This window comes from Marmota monax, unplaced genomic scaffold (assembly GCF_021218885.2).
Source record: "Marmota monax isolate L192 unplaced genomic scaffold, Marmota_monax_Labrador192_F-V1.1 WCK01_AAM20220418_F8-fsc00003, whole genome shotgun sequence".
Classification (NCBI taxonomy): domain Eukaryota; kingdom Metazoa; phylum Chordata; class Mammalia; order Rodentia; family Sciuridae; genus Marmota; species Marmota monax.
Window position 1 is genome coordinate 34,828,855 of NW_026694084.1, and position 21,029 is coordinate 34,849,883.

Here is a 21,029-nt window from a genome sequence, read left to right on the forward strand (position 1 = left end):
ACCTACTTTGACCTCTAAGTCTCCTGTAACTATTTTAGACTCTTGAAGTTCATGACATAAACTTTGAAAGAGCAATTGCAATTTAGGATTTGTTTGGGAGGAAGGAAAACAGTCCATGTAACTGGTGAGGTGATAACAGGGTCTTTCCAGTTGGTACCTGTCTTTGGTTCTCTGTCTCCAGGCGCAGCCTGGCCTCCACACACCTCCGGGTCTCCAGGAAAGCTTGGCGCTGGGCCCGGTCTGACAGGTAACTGATGAAGATCCCAGCCGTGTTCATACACATGAACAGCACTGCTTGGGCCACAACCTAAAACAGAATTTCAAACATAGTGAGGTCAGGTGGTTAAACGAGCTGTTTGTAGGCAAAGAGGAAAAAAAGTAAGTAAAAATTTCAAAAGTATATCTTAATATATTAATTGAAATGTTCACTAGGGTGTTAATAAAACCTTGCCCTTCATTCAGACCTGCAGTCAATGTTACCCTTCAGAGAGGTCTTTCTTAACCAAGTCACAGTCTCTTCCTCCCCAGTTTAAAACCTGAACCTAGGCTGGAAACGTGAGGTAAGAAAGATGGGGGAGGTCTCTTTGGCTTTTTCTATTTTCCTCCCTGTCCCTCACCTTTCTTCCTCAGGAGCTGACATTTTTGGTCTGTATTAGGCTGGGAATCCTGGGGGAAAAAAGGGGAAGAGGATATGAAGCAGGAAAATCATTCTTAACAACTTAAAGTTTTTTTTTTTTTTAAATTAGTGTCTTTTGGATGTACATGATGGTAAGAATCACAAAAGAACAGTGGAGGGAAGGGAACAGGGGTGGGAGGAAGGGAAGGCAAGGGGAAATACTGAGGACTGAAATAGAAAAAAAATAACATTTCATGCTTTTATATGATGATGTCACAGTATATTCTATTGTCATGTACAACTAAAAAGAACCAATAAAAAATAAAATAAAAAGTAGGGGCTCCGGGCTGCGGAGCCTGCGGAGGCTGCTTCTTGGACCCTGCTAATATCAGAGCAAACACGAAACACCAAGAAGCCGAATTCCAGCTCCCGGAACTGAGCCCGCGGGGACTGCTTCTTGGAGCTTACACTTATAGGAGCTTACACCGAGCACAGAGCGGCCGAGTTCCGGCTCCCGGAACCGTCCCGGAACCGCCCTGGCTCAGGGCTGCGGAGCCCGCGGAGGCTGCTTCTTGGACCCTGCTACTATCAGAGCATACACCAAACACTAAGCGGCCGAATTCCGGCTCCCGGAACTGAGCCCGCGGGGGCTGCTTCTTGGAGCTTACACTTATAGGAGCTTACACCGAGCACGGAGCGGCCGAGTTCCGGCTCCCGGAACTTCCCTGGACCGGGGCTAGGAGCCCGCGGAAACTGTGTCTCGGTCCGGGTCCTGCTGAAGGCAGGTCAGGACTCACCCATTGCTTGGGTTGCCCGGCAAGGGGAACAAAATGCTGCCATTCGCATAGGATACCAACATGGCAGAGATCTGATGTCAGCAGAAAGCGGTGGAGGAGAGATCTTCATCAATACCAGTGGTGACATAAGCAGTTGGTCTCCTGGTAAGGGGGGTGAGGCTCAGTCACCCGAGTCTCCTCAATTTGTCCTCGAGCCAGAGGGAAGGAGCCGGGCCGCCGCCAGCCCCCGGAGCAGGCCCAGCGGCTCGCCAGCGTGGTGACCGCGTGACCCCAATTGGAGAGGGAGCGGAGCGGAGCCGCCACCCACACCCGCCAGGTGGGCAGACCCACGACCCAGTAGTACATGGGCGTGGTAGGAGGGGCAGGGCAGAGCCGCCCTTCGCGCTTGCAAGGTAAACAGACCTGTGACAGCCTGGCGGGTCAGGCCCAGTGGCCTGCCAGTGTGGTACACACGTCACCCCAACTCGAGTAGGGGCAGAGCAGATCCTTATCCCATGCCCGGATCAGGCCCTGCCGGTGTGGTGGTCACGTGACCCCAATTGGAGTGGGGGTGGAGCGGAATCGCCACCCGTGCCCGCAGGGTGAGCAGACCAGTGATCAACCTGCAGATCAGGCCCAGGGGTCCGCAGGCGTGGTAGGAGGGGCAGGGCAGATCCGCCGCCCGCGCCTTCAAGGTAGGCAGACCTACAACAGACCGGCGGATCAGGCCCAGGAGCCTGCCGGCGGGGTACAAACACCACCCTAATTGGAGTAGTGACAGAGCAGAGTCGCCTCCCTTGCCAGGAACAGACCCAGCATCCTGCAGGCAGGGTAGTCACGACACCCCAATTGGAGTAGGGGCAAAGCAGAGCCTCCACCCGTGCCCGAAAGGTGGGCAGATCTGCGACCGACCAGCGGGACAGGCCCAGTGGCCTGCTGGTACGACAGACACGTCACCCCAATTGGAGTAGGGGCAGAACAGAGCCGCCACCAGCTCCCAGAACAGGCCCAGTGACCTGCCGGCGTGGTAGCCACGACACCCCAATTGGAATAAGGAGAGAGCAGAGCCGCCGCCCGCACCTGCAGGAAAGATACGCAAGCAGTATGAAAAGACAAGGAAAGAAAGGACCACAAGCAATGCAGGTCAACGCAACTTTAGAAGAGGTAACAGCTGCAGCAGATGGAATGTCAGATAAAGAATTCAGGATATACATGCTTCAGATGATCTGGAGTATCAAGGAAGACATTAAACAGCAAAATCAGACAATGAAAGATCACTTCGACAACGAATTACGCAAACAAATCCAGGAAGCAAAGGATCAACTATACAGGGAGATAGAGGTTATAAAAAACAAGCAATCAGAAATCCTAGAAATGCAGGAAGCAATAAACCAACTTAAAAACTCAATGGAGAATACTACCAACAGAGTAGAACACTTAGAAGATAGAACATCAGACAATGAAGACAAAGTATTTCAACTGGAAAAGAACATAGACAGCTCAGCAAGACTGTTAAGAAACCATGAGCAGAACATCCAAGAAATATGGGATAACATTAAGAGACCAAACTTAAGAGTCATTGGGATACAGGAAGGTACAGAGCTCCAAACCAAAGGAATGAGCTGTCTATTCAATGAAATAATACAAGAAAACTTCCCAGACTTGAAGAATGAGACAGAATCCCAAATCCTAGAAGCCTACAGGACGCCGAATGTGCAAAATCATAAGAGATCCACACCTAGACACATTATAATGAAGATGCCCAACATACAGAATAAGGAGAGAATTTTAAAAGCTACAAGAGAAAGGAAGCAGATTACATTTAGGGGCAAGCCAATCAGGATAACAGCTGATCTTTCAACACAGACTCTGAAAGCTAGAAGATCCTGGAATAACATATTTCAAACACTGAAAGATAATGGGTTCCAACCAAGAATTGTGTATCCAGCGAAATTAAGCTTCAGGATGGAGAATGAAATTAAAACCTTCCACGATAAACAAAAGTTTAAAGAATTCGCAGCTAGAAAACCATCTCTTCAAAACATCCTAGCCAAAGTATTACAGGAAGAGGAAATGGAAAATAACAATGAAAACCAACAGTGGGAGGTAGGACAGTAAAGGGGGGGGGAAACAATCAAAGAGGAAAACAAACAATGTTTAGTAACAGAAATAAACAAATATGGCTGGAAGAACAACCCATATCTCAATAATAACCCTAAATGTTAATGGCTTAAACTCACCAATTAAGAGACACAGGCTAGTAGAATGGATCACAAAACAAGACCCAACAATATGCTGCCTACAGGAGACGCATTTGATAGGAAAAGACATACATAGGCTGAAGGTGAAAGGTTGGGAAAAATCATATCACTCATATGGACTTCGGAAACAAGCAGGCGTGTCCATACTCATATCAAATAAAATAGATTTCAAGCCAAAGTTAATCAAAAGAGATAAAGAGGGACACTACATACTGCTTAAGGGAACCATACACCAACAAGACATAACAATCATAAATATTTATGCCCCAAACAATGGTGCAGCTATGTTCGTCAAACAAACTCTTCTCAAGTTCAAGAGTCTAATAGACCACCACACCATAATCATGGGAGACTTCAACACACCTCTCTCGCCACTGGACAGATCTTCCAAACAAAAGTTGAATAAGGAAACTATAGAACTCAATAACACTATTAATAACCTAGACCTAATTGACATATATAGAGTATACCACCCAACATCAAGCAGTTACACTTTTTTCTCAGCAGCACATGGATCCTTCTCAAAAATAGATCATATATTATGTCACAGGGCAACTCTTAGACAATATAAAGGAGTAGAGATATTACCATGCATCTTATCTGATCATAATGGAATGAAACTGAAAATCAACGATAAAAGAAGGAAGGAAAAAGCATACATCAATTGGAGAATGAACAATAGGTTACTGAATGATCAATGGGTTATAGAAGACATCAAGGAGGAAATTAAAAAATTCTTAGAGATAAATGAAAACACAGACACAACATATCGGAATCTATGGGACACATTGAAAGCAGTTCTAAGAGGAAAATTCATTGCTTGGAGTTCATTCCTTAAAAAAAGAAAAAACCAACAAATAAATGATCTCATACTTCATCTCAAAATCCTTGAAAAAGAAGAGCAAAACAACAGCAAAAGAAGTAGAAGGCAAGAAATAATTAAAATCAGAGCTGAAATTAATGAAATCGAAACAAAAGAAACAATTGAAAAAATTGACAAAACTAAAAGTTGGTTCTTTGAAAAAATAAACAAAATCGACAGACCCTTAGCGATGCTAGTGAAGAGAAGAAGAGAGAGAACTCAAATTACTAGCATACGGGATGAAAAAGGCAATATCACAACAGACACTTCAGAAATACAGAAGATAATCAAAAACTATTTTGAATCCTTATACTCCAATAAATTAGAAGATAGTGAAGGCATAGATAAATTTCTTAAGTCATATGATCTGCCCAGATTGAGTCAGGAGGATATAGAAAACCTAAACAGACCAATATCAATTGAGGAGATAGAAGAAACCATCAAAAGACTACCAACTAAGAAAAGCCCAGGTCCCGATGGGTATACAGCAGAATTTTACAAAACCTTTAAAGAAGAACTAATACCAATACTTTTCAAGCTACTTCAGGAAATAGAAAAGGAGGGAGAACTTCCAAATTCATTCTATGAGGCCAACATCACCCTGATACCTAAACCAGACAAAGACACTTCAAAGAAAGAAAACTAGAGACCAATATCTCTAATGAACCTAGATGCAAAAATCCTCAATAAAATTCTGGCGAATCGGATACAAAAACATATAAAAAAAATTGTACACCATGATCAAGTAGGATTCATCCCTGGGATGCAAGGCTGGTTCAATATACGGAAATCAATAAATGTTATTCACCACATCAATAGACTTAAAAATAAGAACCATATGATCATCTCGATAGATGCGGAAAAAGCATTTGACAAAGTACAGCATCCCTTTATGTTCAAAACTCTAGAAAAACTAGGGATAACAGGAACATACCTCAATATTGTAAAAGCAATCTATGCTAAGCCTCAGGCTAGCATCATTCTGAATGGAGAAAAACTGAAGGCATTCCCTCTAAAATCTGGAACAAGACAGGGATGCCCTCTCTCTCCACTTCTCTTCAACATAGTTCTCGAAACACTGGCCAGAGCAATTAGACAGACGAAAGAAATTAAAGGCATAAAAATAGGAAAAGAAGAAATTAAATTATCACTATTTGCAGATGATATGATTCTATATCTAGCAGACCCAAAAGGCTCTACAAAGAAACTATTAGAGCTAATAAATGAATTCAGCAAAGTGGCAGGATTTAAAATCAACACGCATAAATCAAAGGCATTCCTGTATATCAGCGACAAATCCTCTGAAATGGAAATGAGGACAACCACTCCATTCAAAATATCTTCAAAAAAAATAAAATACTTGGGAATCAACCTAACAAAAGAGGTGAAAGACTTATACAATGAAAACTACAGAACCCTAAAGAGAGAAATAGAAGAAGATCTTAGAAGATGGAAAAATATACCCTGTTCATGGATAGGCAGAACTAACATCATCAAAATGGCGATATTACCAAAAGTTCTCTATAGGTTTAATGCAATGCCAATCAAAATCCCAATGGCATTTCTTGTAGAAATAGAGAAAGCAATCATGAAATTCATATGGAAAAATAAAAGACCCAGAATAGCAAAAACAATGCTAAGCAAGAAGTGTGAATCAGGCGGTATAGCGATACCAGACTTCAAACTATACTACAGAGCAATAGTAACAAAAACAGCATGGTACTGGTACCAAAACAGGCGTGTGGACCAATGGTACAGAATAGAGGACACAGAAACCAATCCACAAAACTACAACTATCTTATATTTGATAAAGGGGCTAAAAGCATGCAATGGAGGAAGGATAGCATCTTCAACAAATGGTGCTGGGAAAACTGGAAATCCATATGCAACAAAATGAAACTGAATCCCTTTCTCTCGCCATGCACAAAAGTGAATTCAAAATGGATCAAGGAACTTGATATCAAATCAGAGACGCGCCGTCTGATAGAAGAAAAAGTTGGCTATGATCTACAGTCGGTGGGGTCGGGCTCCAAATTCCTCAATAGGACACCCATAGCACAAAAGTTAATAACTAGAATCAACAAATGGGACTTACTCAAACTAAGAAGTTTTTTCTCAGCAAAAGAAACAATAAGAGAGGTAAATAGGGAGCCTACATCCTGGGAACAAATCTTTACTCCTCACACTTCAGATAGAGCCCTAATATCCAGAGTATACAAAGAACTCAAAAAATTAGACAATAAGAGAACAAACAACCCAATCAACAAATGGGCCAAGGACCTGAACAGACACTTCACAGAGGAGGACATACAGTCAATCAACAAGTACATGAAAAAATGCTCAACATCTCTAGCTGTCAGAGAAATGCAAATCAAAACCACCCTAAGATACCATCTCACTCCAGTAAGATTGGCAGCCATTATGAAGTCAAACAACAACAAGTGCTGGCGAGGATGTGGGGAAAAGGGTACACTTGTACATTGCTGGTGGGACTGCAGATTGGTGCAGCCAATTTGGAAAGCAGTATGGAGATTTCTTGGAAAGCTGGGAATGGAGCCACCATTTGACCCAGCTATTCCCCTTCTTGGTCTATTCCCTAAAGACCTAAAAAGAGCATGCTACAGGGACACTGCTACATCGATGTTCATAGCAGCACAGTTCACAATAGCAAGACTGTGGAACCAACCTAGATGCCCTTCAATAGACGAATGGATAAAAAAAATGTGGCATTTATACACAATGGAGTATTACTCTGCATTAAAAAATGACAAAATCATAGAATTTACAGGGAAATGGATGGCATTAGAGCAGATTATGCTAAGTGAAGCTAGCCAATCCCTAAAAAACAAATGCCAAATGTCTTCTTTGATATAAGGAAAGTAACTAAGAACAGAGTAGGGACGAAGAACAGGAGAAGAAGATTAACATTTAACAGGGATGAGAGGTGGGAGGGAAAGGGAGAGAGAAGGTAAATTGCACGGTAATGGAAGGAGACCCTCAGGGTTATACAGTGGAGGGGGTAGAGAGAGAGGAGGGGAGGGGAGGGGAGAGGTGGGGAGGGGGGAGGGTGGATGATGGGAAAGGCAGCGGAGCACAACAGACACTAGTATGGCAATTTGTAAATCAATGGATGTGTAACTGATGTGAATCTGCAATCTGTGTATGGGGTGAAGGTGGGAGTTCATAACCCACTAGAATCAAAGTGTGGAATATGATATGTCAAGAAATTTGTAATGTTTTGAACAACCCACAATAAAAAATTTAAAAAAAAAAAAAAAAAAAAAAAAAAAAAGTAGGGTGGCTTCAATCAAAGCATGTTATATGTGTGTATGGAAATGTCACAATGAAAATCATTAATTTGCACCACTAATGTGTTCTAATAATTTTATATATATATATATATATATATATATATATATATATATATATATATATGACATTATATATATAAGACATTCATAGAGTGGCCTACTATACCATGACTCTAGTGCACTCGGGTCCTCCTTGGTGGAACTCAAGTCTCATTTCTAACTCAAGTCACATTTTCTGCTTCTTTGAATCTCCTTTCCCATTATCTTATTACTTGGCATCAAAATATCCTTGCCACACTCTCAAATTAGACTTCCTGTATTCACATTAGACTCCTTTTGTATAGCTTTCTTGGGAAGAAAAGTGGGAATATTTTGGAAGGGTGTTGATGTATGGAAGAAAGGATTGACATAGTGCGAATTTCCTTATTTTTATGGCCTTAACCCAAGGGTAGGTGGCAGTTCATACAGAGTGGGGTAGACGAAATGCAAAAAGGAAGTCCAGGAGCTCCAGAGAAGCAAAAAAGTACAGCTGCTGAAAAGTGAGCCCAAAATCCTACAGAGAACCCGTGCAAGGGAGCCTCAAATTCTTGTATAAACTGTTCCCTGAGCCTCACATGAACAGGGTAGACAGCAAACAACTAAGTTAAGGATAAAATAACCCAAATAAAATGAACTGAATTGAAGCCCAAAAGACAAAGTCCATAGGAATGTAAGGACTTTGGACCATACAGCGTTCACAATGTCCTGAACCCAATACCAAATTATGGCACATCAGACTAAATTTTAAAATTTGACTCTTTCTTAAGGTTGTTCAGTCATATATGTACATAAAGTAATGATGTCTATTTCATTCTACTATCTTTCTAACCCCCATACCCCCTGCTTCACTCCCCTTTATCTAAAGTAATTCTATTCTTCCCTAGGACCCCCTGCCCTTATTGTGAATTAACATCTGCATATCAGAGGAAACATTCGGCCTTTGATTTTTGGGGGTTGGCTTATTTCACTTAGCATGATATTCTCTATCTCCATTTACCAGCAAATGCCATAATTTCATTCTTCTCTAACGCTGAGTAATATTCTATCTATCTATCTATCTATATCACATTTGCTTATCTATTCATCTGTTGAAGGGCACATAGGTTGGTTCCATAGTTTAGCTATTGTGAATTGAGATGCTAAAACATTGATGTGGCTGCATCACTGTAATATGCTGATTTTAAGTCTTTTGTGTATAAACCAAGGAGTGGGATAGTTGGGTCAAATGGTGGTTCCATTCCAAGTTTTCTGAGAAATCTCCATATTGCTTTCCAGAGTGGTTGCACCAAGACATTCTCAAATTATACTAATATAAAAAGTTTAAAAGTCAAAACAAAACAAAGTTTGTTATTTTGTATAAATACCAGATTAAAGAAAAAAGCATTAGTAGAGATAAATAGGCTCACTACATGATGATAAAAAGTTTAATTCACCAGGTAGATAAAAATTCTAAATTTAAACATATTTAACAACAGAGCCTCAAAAGTACAAACTTTACCAACATAGTGGTCTATTTGAACACAATTTTGAGCAGTTAATATGTCAGGCAGATAGAAAAATCTTCAAAGAAATAATTTCAATAGTTTCCACAACAACCTTGAAATGAAACATAGTGTCTAACAATTAGTACAAACTTTTAGGCAGTAATGTAAATTGCAAAATAATTTTTTTTTTTTTTACATAAGAGCCTGAAGCTAACCTCAGCACATTTCAAAGAACTAGTATTATGTAAACTTGGCCAGTAACCACAATGTAACCAACTTAAAAAGCAAGATAAAAAGATAACTAGAGAAATCCCATATGCTTAGAAATTAAAAGAAATTTAAATACCTCATGGATTTAAAAATATATTATAATGAAAAATTTGTGTAGCCAAAGAATGTTGAAAATACCACGAACAAAACTCAGTAAGTAGTCCACATAGAGGAATTTATAGTTCTAAATGCTTCATTTTTAAAAAAAGCTTGAAAACAAATGTGTTACCATTCAACTGAAGGATTTAACCAAACCAAATTAAACACAGAACAGAATAAATGCAAAGTATATAGAAGGAAAAAAAATAATATAAGAACAGTAAGTCATGAATTAAAAATCAAATGACAGTAAGGAAGAGGATCAGCAAAGTTAATAGTTTACTCTTTGAAGACTAATAAAACAGAAATAATTCTTACAAGCTTAATAAAGAGAGAAGATACAAGTAAACAATATTAAGAATAAAAAAATTGACAGAGATATTGCAGAAATCAGTAGATAATAAAATATACTATGAACTTTAATGCTAATAAGATCTTTAAACGAAATTGAGATATTTCTAAAAATACATCTTTACCAAAATTAATTCAAGAAGAAAGGAGAAATTTCAAATAAGTGTAATCATAATTAAAATTCTTTATATGAAGAAAGTAACAAGCCCCAATGGCTTCATCAGAGTACTCTACAAACAACTGTGGAATAATTTATATCTTTTCTCTCTTCCAGAGACTAGAAAATAGAGAGCAATTCAGTCTATAAGACTAGTATAACCTTAGTACCCAAACTTATGTAGCTGATCTAAAAAGGTAAATAATAGGTGAATCTCACTCATGAATATAAAGGGGGATTCTTACACAGAATAAAGCAAATTGAAGCCATCAATGTATAGAAAAGTTAATTCAACTTGACTATGCTGTATTTTTCTAGGAATTGGAGCATATTAAAATATTAAAACATTATCAAATCAACTATTATAATTTGCATATTTACAGCTTTAAATAAAACCATAATCATTCCATTAATGTGAGGGAAAGCATTAATAAAATAAATCCATACAACTGAATAGAATATTAAGAAAAATCCCAAAGGGCTAACATTTGCTATCACTGCACATGCACAGAATCACTCAGTAAGGTACTGGATAATTCTTGGAATAGAGGCTAAAGTCTTAGTTTCTAATCACTAGCTTTTGTATTTTGTTTAAGTGCATGCACTGCCTGCTAAAATACATAGATTTTAAATAGATAAACTTGTTGTTGAAAAGAAGAACAAAACAACTCCCTGTCATGACAATAAAGACTGACTGATCCTCTTCAAACTCATTTTGCACATCCCCCTCTTTCTCTCCTACCCATTTTGTATCAACCAATCAAATTTACTATTTGTTCCTTTATTGGATCTTCCCATCTCTTTGCCATTCAAGTGCCATTCCTTCTGCTTGAACCCCCTTCTCAATACTTATTACCTTGCAGCTTCCTCTCTATTCTGGGATTTATTACAGTTTCCTGAGAGATGCTCTCAGATCATTGTTATAAAAGTTATGAACTTCCCTGATACTCACTGTTTTTGCACCCTGTTCATTTATCACATTATAATTATATACTTATTTGTATACTTGCTTCAATGATGTGTGCTCCCACATTGGAGTTTTAGTTCTTTCTACACACAGATGGTTTTTGTTGATATCCATTGGTTAGCAGCTAGGTGATAAATGATCAGCCCTGTGCCTATGAATTGCTCAGCACTTCAGTGCTAGGTAGTTGATAAATGAATACATAAATGAATGGCTTTTATGCATACCACTAATCATCATTTACCAGATTTGATAAACAGTGGTCTTACAACAGCAATAGTAATGTAAAACAATAAAGAATATCTTCATCAGCAATAAAATCAAATGTATGAGAGCTAGAAAAGAGGGAAAGTACACAAATTCACAAAATACAGACACAATTGTTAACCGTGTAAGGCCTACCCAACTTGCTTTACAGCTTTAAAATTATAATTAAGATCCCTTGTAGAATCTTCATTTGCAACTTGAAAGATGATTTAAAAGAATAACTGAAAGGATATGTGAGCTATCATATCAAATGCTTTCTTTTAAAAGGGACTAGAGTGCTTCTTGATCAAAGTGTCAAGGCCTTCATGCTGCCATAATTAAAACTCTACATCAATAGAGAAAAACGCCACTGAAAAAATAATGGAATAAATGCAGAGTGCACAGTAGAGAAAAAGATGATTGAGATCATAATGAGTTTGTGTCTGATATATATAGCTCAAAACTTAATGGAAAAAAAGAATTGCTCATAAAAGGATAATTGGTGAGCTATTGGAAAAATATTTGATTATCATCTCATACTGTATGCCAAAATAAATGCCTACAGATTAGAGTGAAATGTAGAAAACGAGGCTACAAAAAAGGTGCAGAAACAATAGACGGACATATTGCTCTAATCTTCTAAGCAGAAAAGTGTGGGTGATGAGAAATTATGAGAAATAATTGCTTTTTAAAATGAAAACAATTCAATAGTTGGATGCTACGGAATTCTTTATTACAATATGTTTGGAAAACAAATTAGTGACCCATTTCAAAATTTTACTGATTTTTTTGATTCAGTGACCCAACTTTCTGAGATTTATATTTAGGAAATCACCAAATGCAAGATTGGAAGTTTCTGTTAAGGGTTGTCCATTGCAGTGTTATTTATGATAATAGAAAATAAATGGAAACTGCATTACTTTAGCAGCTGGGGAAATGGCTGAATAAACTGTGTTCTGCATGACAAGTGGATATAAAATAGCATTTAAAGATATTTAATGGAATGAGCAAATCTCTGATGTATTAAGTAAAATGTAATATTGTGAAATATATATATATATATATATATATATATATACACACACACACACACAAATCTATAAATTCAATGTAATTCTAATTCTTGAAATAAAAGAAGAGATTCTTGAATATATATAAAAGAATATACACACACAAATTCTCATATGTGTGTATGTGTGTGTGTGTAAGCATATGTGCAAATGTATCCGTGTATGTTGAAATAGGAAGAATAGATTACTCAGATAAACTCACTAGCGACATGAGATGTCCAGATTTAGAAGAACCCTCAGGCAGGGAGCCTTGCAGTGGGGCCTTGTGCTTCCTAGGAGCACCTGCAGATTGCAAAAGTGGTGCCTGAATGTCTAAGAAGCAGAGCAGAGCAGTCCTGTCTCTAAAGCCAGGAGAAGAAACACTAAGGTCCACGCCCAATGAGGAGAGCAGAGCCCAGAATCAGTCTCCTTTTCACTGGTGCATTATAATTGTACTTTATGGTGGGATTCATTATGCCACATTCCTACACTCACATAATTTAGTTAATCTCATTCCTCTGTACCTTCCCTTTGCTTTCTCCTACCCCCAGCCCCTTGCTCTATTCTCCTGATCTCCCTTCTATTGCTTTTTAAATTTGTGTATTATAATTGTATATAAAAGTGGGATTTTTGATGTTGTATATTTTCCATGGATGTAGCATATTTTGATGGATTTAATTCCCCAGGACATCCCCATGACCTTCTTCTACTTTTTTTCCTTCTTGATCTCCTTCCTCTATACTACTGGTCTCCTATTTTTATGAGATACTCTCCATTTTAAAATGTTTCCTTTTTTTATAATGTTCCACATATGAAAGAAAGCATTCAACCCTTGACTTTCTGAGTCTGGATTATTTCACTTAGCTTGATATTCTCCAGTTCCATTCATTTACCAACAAATAAAAATTTTGTTTTTTATTTGTAAAACTCCATTGTGTATATGTACCACATTTTATTTATTCTTTCATCTGTTAAGGGTACCTGGGATGGTTTTACAACTTGGCTATTGTAAATTGCACAGCTATACACATTGAAGTGTCTGTGTCACTATAGTATGTTAATTTTAATTATTTTGGATAAATACCAAGAAGTGGGACAGCTGGATAATGTGGTGGTTCCATTCCTAGTCTTTTAAGGAATGTCCACACTGATTTCTAAAGCAGTTGTATAATTTGTAGTCCCACTGATGATGTGTAAGTGTACCTCTCCCACAGCATCTTTATCAGCAATAATTGGTATTTGTACTCTTGATTGCCATTCTAACTTTAGTGAAATGAAATCTAAGTTGCATTTCCCTGATTGCTAAAAGTGTTGAACATATTTTTTTCCTATATTTGTAGGCCATTTGTATTTTTTTGGGGGGGGATAATATCTCTTTAGATCTTTTCCACATTTTTCAATTGGGTTATTTGTTTTTCTGGTGTTGAAGTTTCTTGAATTCTTTATATATGCTAGATACTAATACCCTCAGAAGAGTCACACAATACCTGATCTCAAATTATACTACAGAGCTATAATAACAAAACAGCATGATATTGTCATATACATGGACATGAAGAACAATGGAAGAAAATAGAAGACAGAAACAAATCCATGTAAATACAGTCATTTGATCCTCAACAAAAGTTCCAAAAACATACGTTGGAGAAAAGATAACTTTTTAAACAAATGATGCTGGGAAAACTGGATATCCATTTGCAGAAGAATGAAACTAAATCTCTTTCACCCTGCACAAAAATGAACTCAAAATGGATCAAAAACCTAGAAATTAGACCAGAAACACTGGAATTGCCAAAGAAAACAGAGTCAACATTCCAACCTAATTGCTCAGACATCAACTTCCTTAAGACTCCTAAAGCTCAAGAAATTAAATTAAGAATCAGTAAGAGGGATCAAATTAAAAAGCATGTGGCAAAGGAAACAAGAGCATGAAGAGAGAGCCTACATAGTGGTATTCTTTATTAGTAATTAACCTCACTAATAATGTTTTTCATTTTAATATCAAGTATCTAGGAATTCCTTACATATTCAATTATTATTGTTATTTTTATTTTACTAAATGTGATGAAGGAAGTATTATTACATTAGGGTAGTTGCAGATCTCTGGTTCCAAGATGTGATAAGTTGTATCTTATAATTATTTGTACTTTGTAATCCCTCCAACCTAGCTCTATCTAGATCCCTTCTCTATCTATCTCTGTGAGCCAGCTCTGACACCACGCTGATATGCATGTGAAATGAGAAATTGATCAATATCCTTATACACTTTTAAACTAGATTTGAGAATATTTCTTAGCTCCTAACTTCTATTAACATATCCATTCAAATTTATTTATGGAACAAGATCAATGTGTCATGAAGTTTTTGAACTGGTAGTTTGCAAAGCAAAGTCCTGCTCAGACCTGCTTTCATTCTAGAGGTAGGAGAAGGAATATTTAATACATAGTGTTGGTGGTGTATGTGTGATAATTGCTCTGAAGAAAAGAGAGGAGGGGGTAAAATGATGGAGAAAGGATGGGGTAGTTAATTGATAGGGAGTTCAGAAAAGACCTCTATTATGAGAAGGTACTTCAGAAAAGACTTGGAAGATATGAGAGTACCATGAGGATACTGGAGAACATTCCATGCAGAAAGATCAGAATGTGCAATGATTCAGAGGCAAGAGAAGCAAGAAACCCACTCAAGACCAGCATGAATCCTGTGGCTGTATCACAGAAGAGAGGGAAGGTGGGTGAACACTCTTTGGAGATGAGCTCTGAAGGCTGTGAAGGAACCGACCACAGGGGGTCTAATAGCTATAATAAAAATGTTAACTTTTCTTCCTGTGAAATGGGAACAGAAGGTCCCTTGGGACTCTGAGTACTGGGGAAATGTGAACTATCACTCACGTTTTCAAGGTCACATGGGCTGGGGTGGTGACAGCAGACTGCAGTTGGGGAGGATGGAGCCAGGGAGGCAAGCTGAAGGCCACCCCAAATATCAGGGAAACCTACTTTGACTGGGGCCATGGTGGTGGGAGGTAATTGTGCAGGTGGTGATACAGGACAAATCCTGGAATATATATCTCAAAGGAAGAGATAACAGGACAGAGTGATGGACTTCTTGTGTACTAGGAGAAAAAGAGGAGACAAAGAGGATCCCCAGAAAGTTAATTACTCTGATGCACCTGAGGATCAGCTGGGAGTTAAAAATGCAGATCCCCATGGCCCTACTTGGACCTGCTGAACACAAGTCTCCAGGAGTGAGGTCTGGGATCTTTATTTCTGGAAAGTTCTCAAGTCAGTCTACCCCATTGGGCCCCCAGTATGACCTAAGGGAATCTCTGCTTTGTGAAAATGACCTGAAGATCAAAGATAACACTGAATTCTGATCTCCTTTTTATTCATCCATCAGTCTTCCTAAATTTTGAATTCTTTAAGGGCAGAGACTGTGGCTTCATCTCTCAGCAGAGGGTCTGGCAGCTGTGTCTTTTCCTGAGGTGTAGTCTGAGCTGTAATATTTTTCCTTTTCCTTTTTTTTTTTTTTTGGATAAGTGATGCATTATAGTTGCTCTTCCTCCAGGTTCTTCGCAAAGATCAGAAATTGTTCAAGTCTTCTGTACTTAGGCTACTTTTTGAAGAATGTTTGGGTTTTGTATTTTCTATACAGTGAAGTGGGGTTAGGAAGTCAACTCTGGAACCAGACCACGTGGGCCTCAAATCTCATCTCTACCACTGGCCCATGGGGTGACCAAGGCACCTGGCAGTGCTGCCAAAGTGGTTAAGAATTTTACCTGCCAATTATTCTTACTTGTGATGTGCACTTGGCCCCTGAAATTTTCTTGCCAGTTAAAGGGGAATACCTTCCTTAAAATGTTGCCAGAAAGCAATTAACAAAAGGCCTATAACTCAATAATTGCTCAATATTGACCGTAGTAGTTGTTGTCATTAATGTTGATTTTGATTGATATGTAATAATTGTACATATTTATAGGGTAACATTGTGAACGTTTTGAAATACATTGTCTAAAGATCAAATCATAATAATTATCATATCTATCACCTTGAACATTTATCATTTGTCTGTGGAAAGAATATTTAAAATCCTTTTTTCTAGGTATTTTGAGTTATATAACATTATTAACTGTGGCCACCTTATGGTGCAGTAGAACACTAGACCTCATTTCTTCTGTTCAACTAACATCATTCCAGTTGACGCATTTCTCCCTATTTTTTCTCTCCCCTACTCTTTTTAGTCTCCAGTAACCACTATTCTGTGAACTTTTATGAGAGAAGCTGTTTTAGATTCTGCAGATGAGTGAGATCAGGTGGTATTTACCTTCCTTTGCCTAATTTACTTTATTTAACATAATATCCTCCAAGTTCATTTATGTTATTACAAATGACAGGACTTGATCTTTTATGGCTTAATAGCATTCCATTGTGCACACAGACCACATTTTATTTTTCCATTCATCCACTGAAGGGCACTTGGGTTGGTTCCCCATCTTGGCTGCAGTAATAGTACTGCAGTACACACAGTGTAGATGTCTCTTCACCATATTGATTTGACTTCCTTTGAATATATGTCCATTATTGAGGTGCTGAGTCATACAGTAGTTCTATTTAAATTTTTTGTAGCCTCCAGACTGTTCTCCAAGTCAGCCATACTAATTTGTATTCCCACCAACATCATGCTTGGGCTCACTTCTCTCCACATCCTCACCGATCCTTGCTAACTTTGATCTTTTTGATAATTGGTTATTTCAACTGGAATGAGGGGGAATCTCATTGTGGTTTTGATTTGCATTTTCCTGATAAGATGCCATTGGTCATTACTGGTTTGGGTGTCTCTAATGTCTCTATAGTGGCCATTGAAGGGTTTCACAGTTACAGGGTCAGGTTTTAGAGAGGTCATGTGGGAAGCAGCATGGGGAATGGTCCTGACCCAGGTTAAACCTATTAAAGATTCAGTGAGGAAAGGGAAGGAGGACAGAGCCAGAGGAGACACAGGACTTGCCACAGTCCAGGGGCATCAGAAATGGGGCCTGCCAACATCCTCTGCCAGGCTGTGGGCTCTCCCAGCAGCTGTTAGGTCTGTGGCCCTGCTTCCTGCCTGCCCTTTATAAATAGTACACACCCAATTGGAAAAAGAAGTATAAATAGCACGTAATGAAATTTGAAAAACAACAGACAATAAAGTTATGAACTTAAGTGAAAAGCTAAGAAAAGAGTAGGAAAAAAATAGGCAGGCCACACTGAGCTGGCCAGATGCGTGCAGTGAAAAGGCAGGTGGCAGCCTCTAGGGACAGCATGGGTGCAGGGATGGCACCCCGAGAAGTGACAGAACAGGGGTGGCTGTGAGCTCTCAAGAGATAACCAAAAGAGGGAATTTTAAAAAACAGAATAAAAGGAGTAAGAGAATGAGGATAAAGGGTTTTTTAAATGGGTATTTAATACCTAAGACATTGAAGAGGAAGTAAAAATGTGAAAGGCTAAAAATAGGAAAGCCTGGAGTTGAGGAGAAAGAAAAGAAGTGATTAAACCCTGTAAAAATAGACAAGGTAAAAAACGAAGAGAGTTAAAAAAAAAAATGAGATATTGGTAGCACAAATTCTAAAAATAAACCATACCAATGCAAAACAGTTTAAGACAGTAACCTGTTTTCAACGTCCGTGTGACCATATTCAGAGAGACAGACAAAACTGCAGCCATTGTCAGATGACTCCACCAGAAACTCTGGCCAGCCTCGTCACAAGGGGACTCAAGGGGAGCTGTGTGTACACCAGTTGTGTTCTGGACACTGTGCTTTGACCTTTCCACTTGCTATTTTAATGGACAGCTCAGTAACAAGCCCTCCAGGTCTTATTAGATCCTTTTCATGGAAAAGTGAGATTCAGAGGGTTAGATGACGGCTCAAGGTCACAGAGCTAGGAAGTGGTAATTGGGTGACCGACTGCCCTGGCTTCCCTGGAGAACAGGACTTTCTTTCAAAACCTAGACAAGAGTTTTCCCCTGTGCTCTCCCCCAGGGGTCCATAGACTGCAGGCCAACCTAGTCAGCCATGGCCTGCGTCTGTGGAACCGGTGAGCGAGATGTTTATATTTGTAAAGAAATGAGGGGGAAGCAGCACATGGAGCAGAGAGCACAGATGAAGGGAGAGAAGGGGAAGAGGAAGGGGGGGAGGGGACCTACCTGCCTGGTTGGCAAAGCCCCAAAGAATTATTTATTTACTCTCAAGCCTTTTGCAGGAAAAAAAAAAATCTTGTTGATTCCTGCTTCCCAGATCATTCTGGAATATCTGCACAGAAAGAAAGGGATCCTTTTGGCCTTCACAGTTGTCAGGAGTCTTGAGGGAGCACAATGTGTGTAGTTGGAGGTCAGCGAAAGGAAACGGGCTCCTGGTGACATCTGTTCATCCACCTGTCAGAGGTGGAAAACTTGGAAAAACTTGGGAATTCACTAGAACACAAGCCTTCTGGTTTGTAATCCTCAGGTCCACAGTGCCTCATCAAGGCTGTGGTGCCCTTAGCCTTGTCTCAGAACTTCACCTGAGTCCGTATCACGTGCTCCTTTAAGTCTGTATCCACAGGATCCCTGGACAATGCGGGTCCCAAGCCCCCACACACTTCCAGTCCTTTGCAATTTGACTCCCTTTCCTTAAAACACATCCTTGCCCTACACCCACCCCTGCTTCCCTGGCATTCTTCAGGATGAAGCAGAAATCACTGCAAGTTTCCTTCCCGAAAGCACCCTGTCCTTCAGCCTGTCCCTCTCATTTTCTGTCAGTGAACCCTAATCATCCTGCCTCGCAGCTCCTGCCAGGCCCCAGGTCTGTGTCTGCCAGCCCCTGCTGCATCCCCGCGCTTGACACACCACAGTCATTCAGTAAATGCTTCTTGACAGCCCAACCTCTGCAGTTGTCCACAGTAGCAGCTGGGAAATCAGGTGAGAGTCACTGAAGAGGCACGAGTGACCTCTGTGTGTCTATAAGAAAGGATATTTCTCAAGGGAAAATCAGATGTCTTTATTGAGAAACTGATTTCCTAGGCAGGGGGGATTTTTCAAGTTTATTTACTCTGGAAAAATCATGAGAGTCTTCCCTACAATTTTTATTAATCAAGTTCTGTTACCCCGAACGGTCTCTATACGTATGGCAGAACACTAGACCTTAGCTTTTTCCTTTCACAAATAGAACAAGAAATCTTGAGAAGTTTACATTTTCACATTGCTGCGCTCCCCAAAGGTGGTTTAATGGGTGGATCATATTCTGGGTCACCAAGAAGGGTGGCCAAGGTTGAGAAATGAGGAAGGAAATTCATAACCAATAGCGATGATAATTAATTCCCTTGCCTGTCCTGTTTAGATTTTCATGAGAAATTTTAGAACGTATGGTTTCTGAAAGATTGTGATGATGTCCCCAGAAAGGTATGGGTGGGTTTCAAGGCCAGATGATAACTTTAATTTCATGAGGAAACTGCTCTTTAAAAAAACCATTTGTGACCCATATTTAAAATGGGTAAATATATGATATGCTTTATTTCTTAGATGAAAGAGGAAATAAACAGGTGTCATATTCAACAAAAATAAAATCCCTCATGGGAAGCTGCACCTGGGAGACAGTGGGTACACCCAGTGAGAGAATGTGGGAGCAATAGAAAGCACGGGATATTTGGGGTAGAAATATCTTCCTTGAGCTGATCAATTAAACTCTTTAAAATAATGCTAAGTGAAGTTAGTCAATCCCCAAAAACAAATGCCAAATGTTTTCTCTGATATAAGGAGGCAGATTCATATTGGAGTAGGGAGGGGGATCATGGGAGGAATAGAGGAACTCTAGATAGGGCAGAGAGGTGGGAGGGGAAGGGAGGGGGCATGGGGTTAGAAATGATGGTGGAATGTGATGGACACTATTATCCAAAGTACATGTATGAAGACATGAATTTGTGTAAATATACTTTGTATACAACCAGAGATATGAAAAATTGTGCTGTATATGTGTAATAAGAATTGTAATGCACCCCCCCCATCATAAATAAATAAATAAATAACACATTATTGCACTTGTTATCAGAATATTAATGGCTCCAATAGGAAATCAGGGGCCTTCATACACTACGTCAGGATTGTGCTTTTGGTTTTTATCACAAGAGCTAGTTCTGCCAACCTCTCAACACTGTTCACAGGCCCAGGGCAGGTTCCAGTCTTACAGTAATGCTTCTCAAGGAGGGGGTGTCTGCACACCGAAGGACACTGGAAGTGTCCTGGGACATTTTGGCCAGTCATGCTGCCATACATGCTACACAACTCAAAATGGGCCTTTCTCTTCTATTAGAAAATTTTCTGGTTCCAAACATCAATGATTTAGAGATTGAGATTGAGAACCCCTCTCCTGGTGCTTGCTGGTGCATAGTAAATGCTCAGTCTAGGATAACTAGGTAAATGGTAGGTATGCAGCTTAGTTTTCAAAACTTGGTTTGTCTGCAAAACATGGCAATTCTCTTTCAAACATTTTCACATTTCCAACTCTGTCATGTGGATGTGTGTATGTGTGTGTGTAAATGT

The 21,029-nt window shown here is 39.3% G+C and overlaps 1 protein-coding gene across 2 annotated transcripts in view; it reads right to left on the bottom strand.

Annotated features, from left to right (window-relative positions):
* Positions 1 to 21,029, bottom strand: part of Adcy8 (adenylate cyclase 8) — a 229,979-nt gene that overhangs the window by 178,450 nt on the left and 30,500 nt on the right. For both annotated transcript variants that reach the window (XM_046464767.2, XM_058585739.1), the window contains exon 2: positions 158 to 307. In XM_046464767.2, the coding sequence (XP_046320723.1) occupies positions 158 to 307 (150 nt within the window). The remainder of the gene's footprint in view (positions 1 to 157; positions 308 to 21,029) is intronic.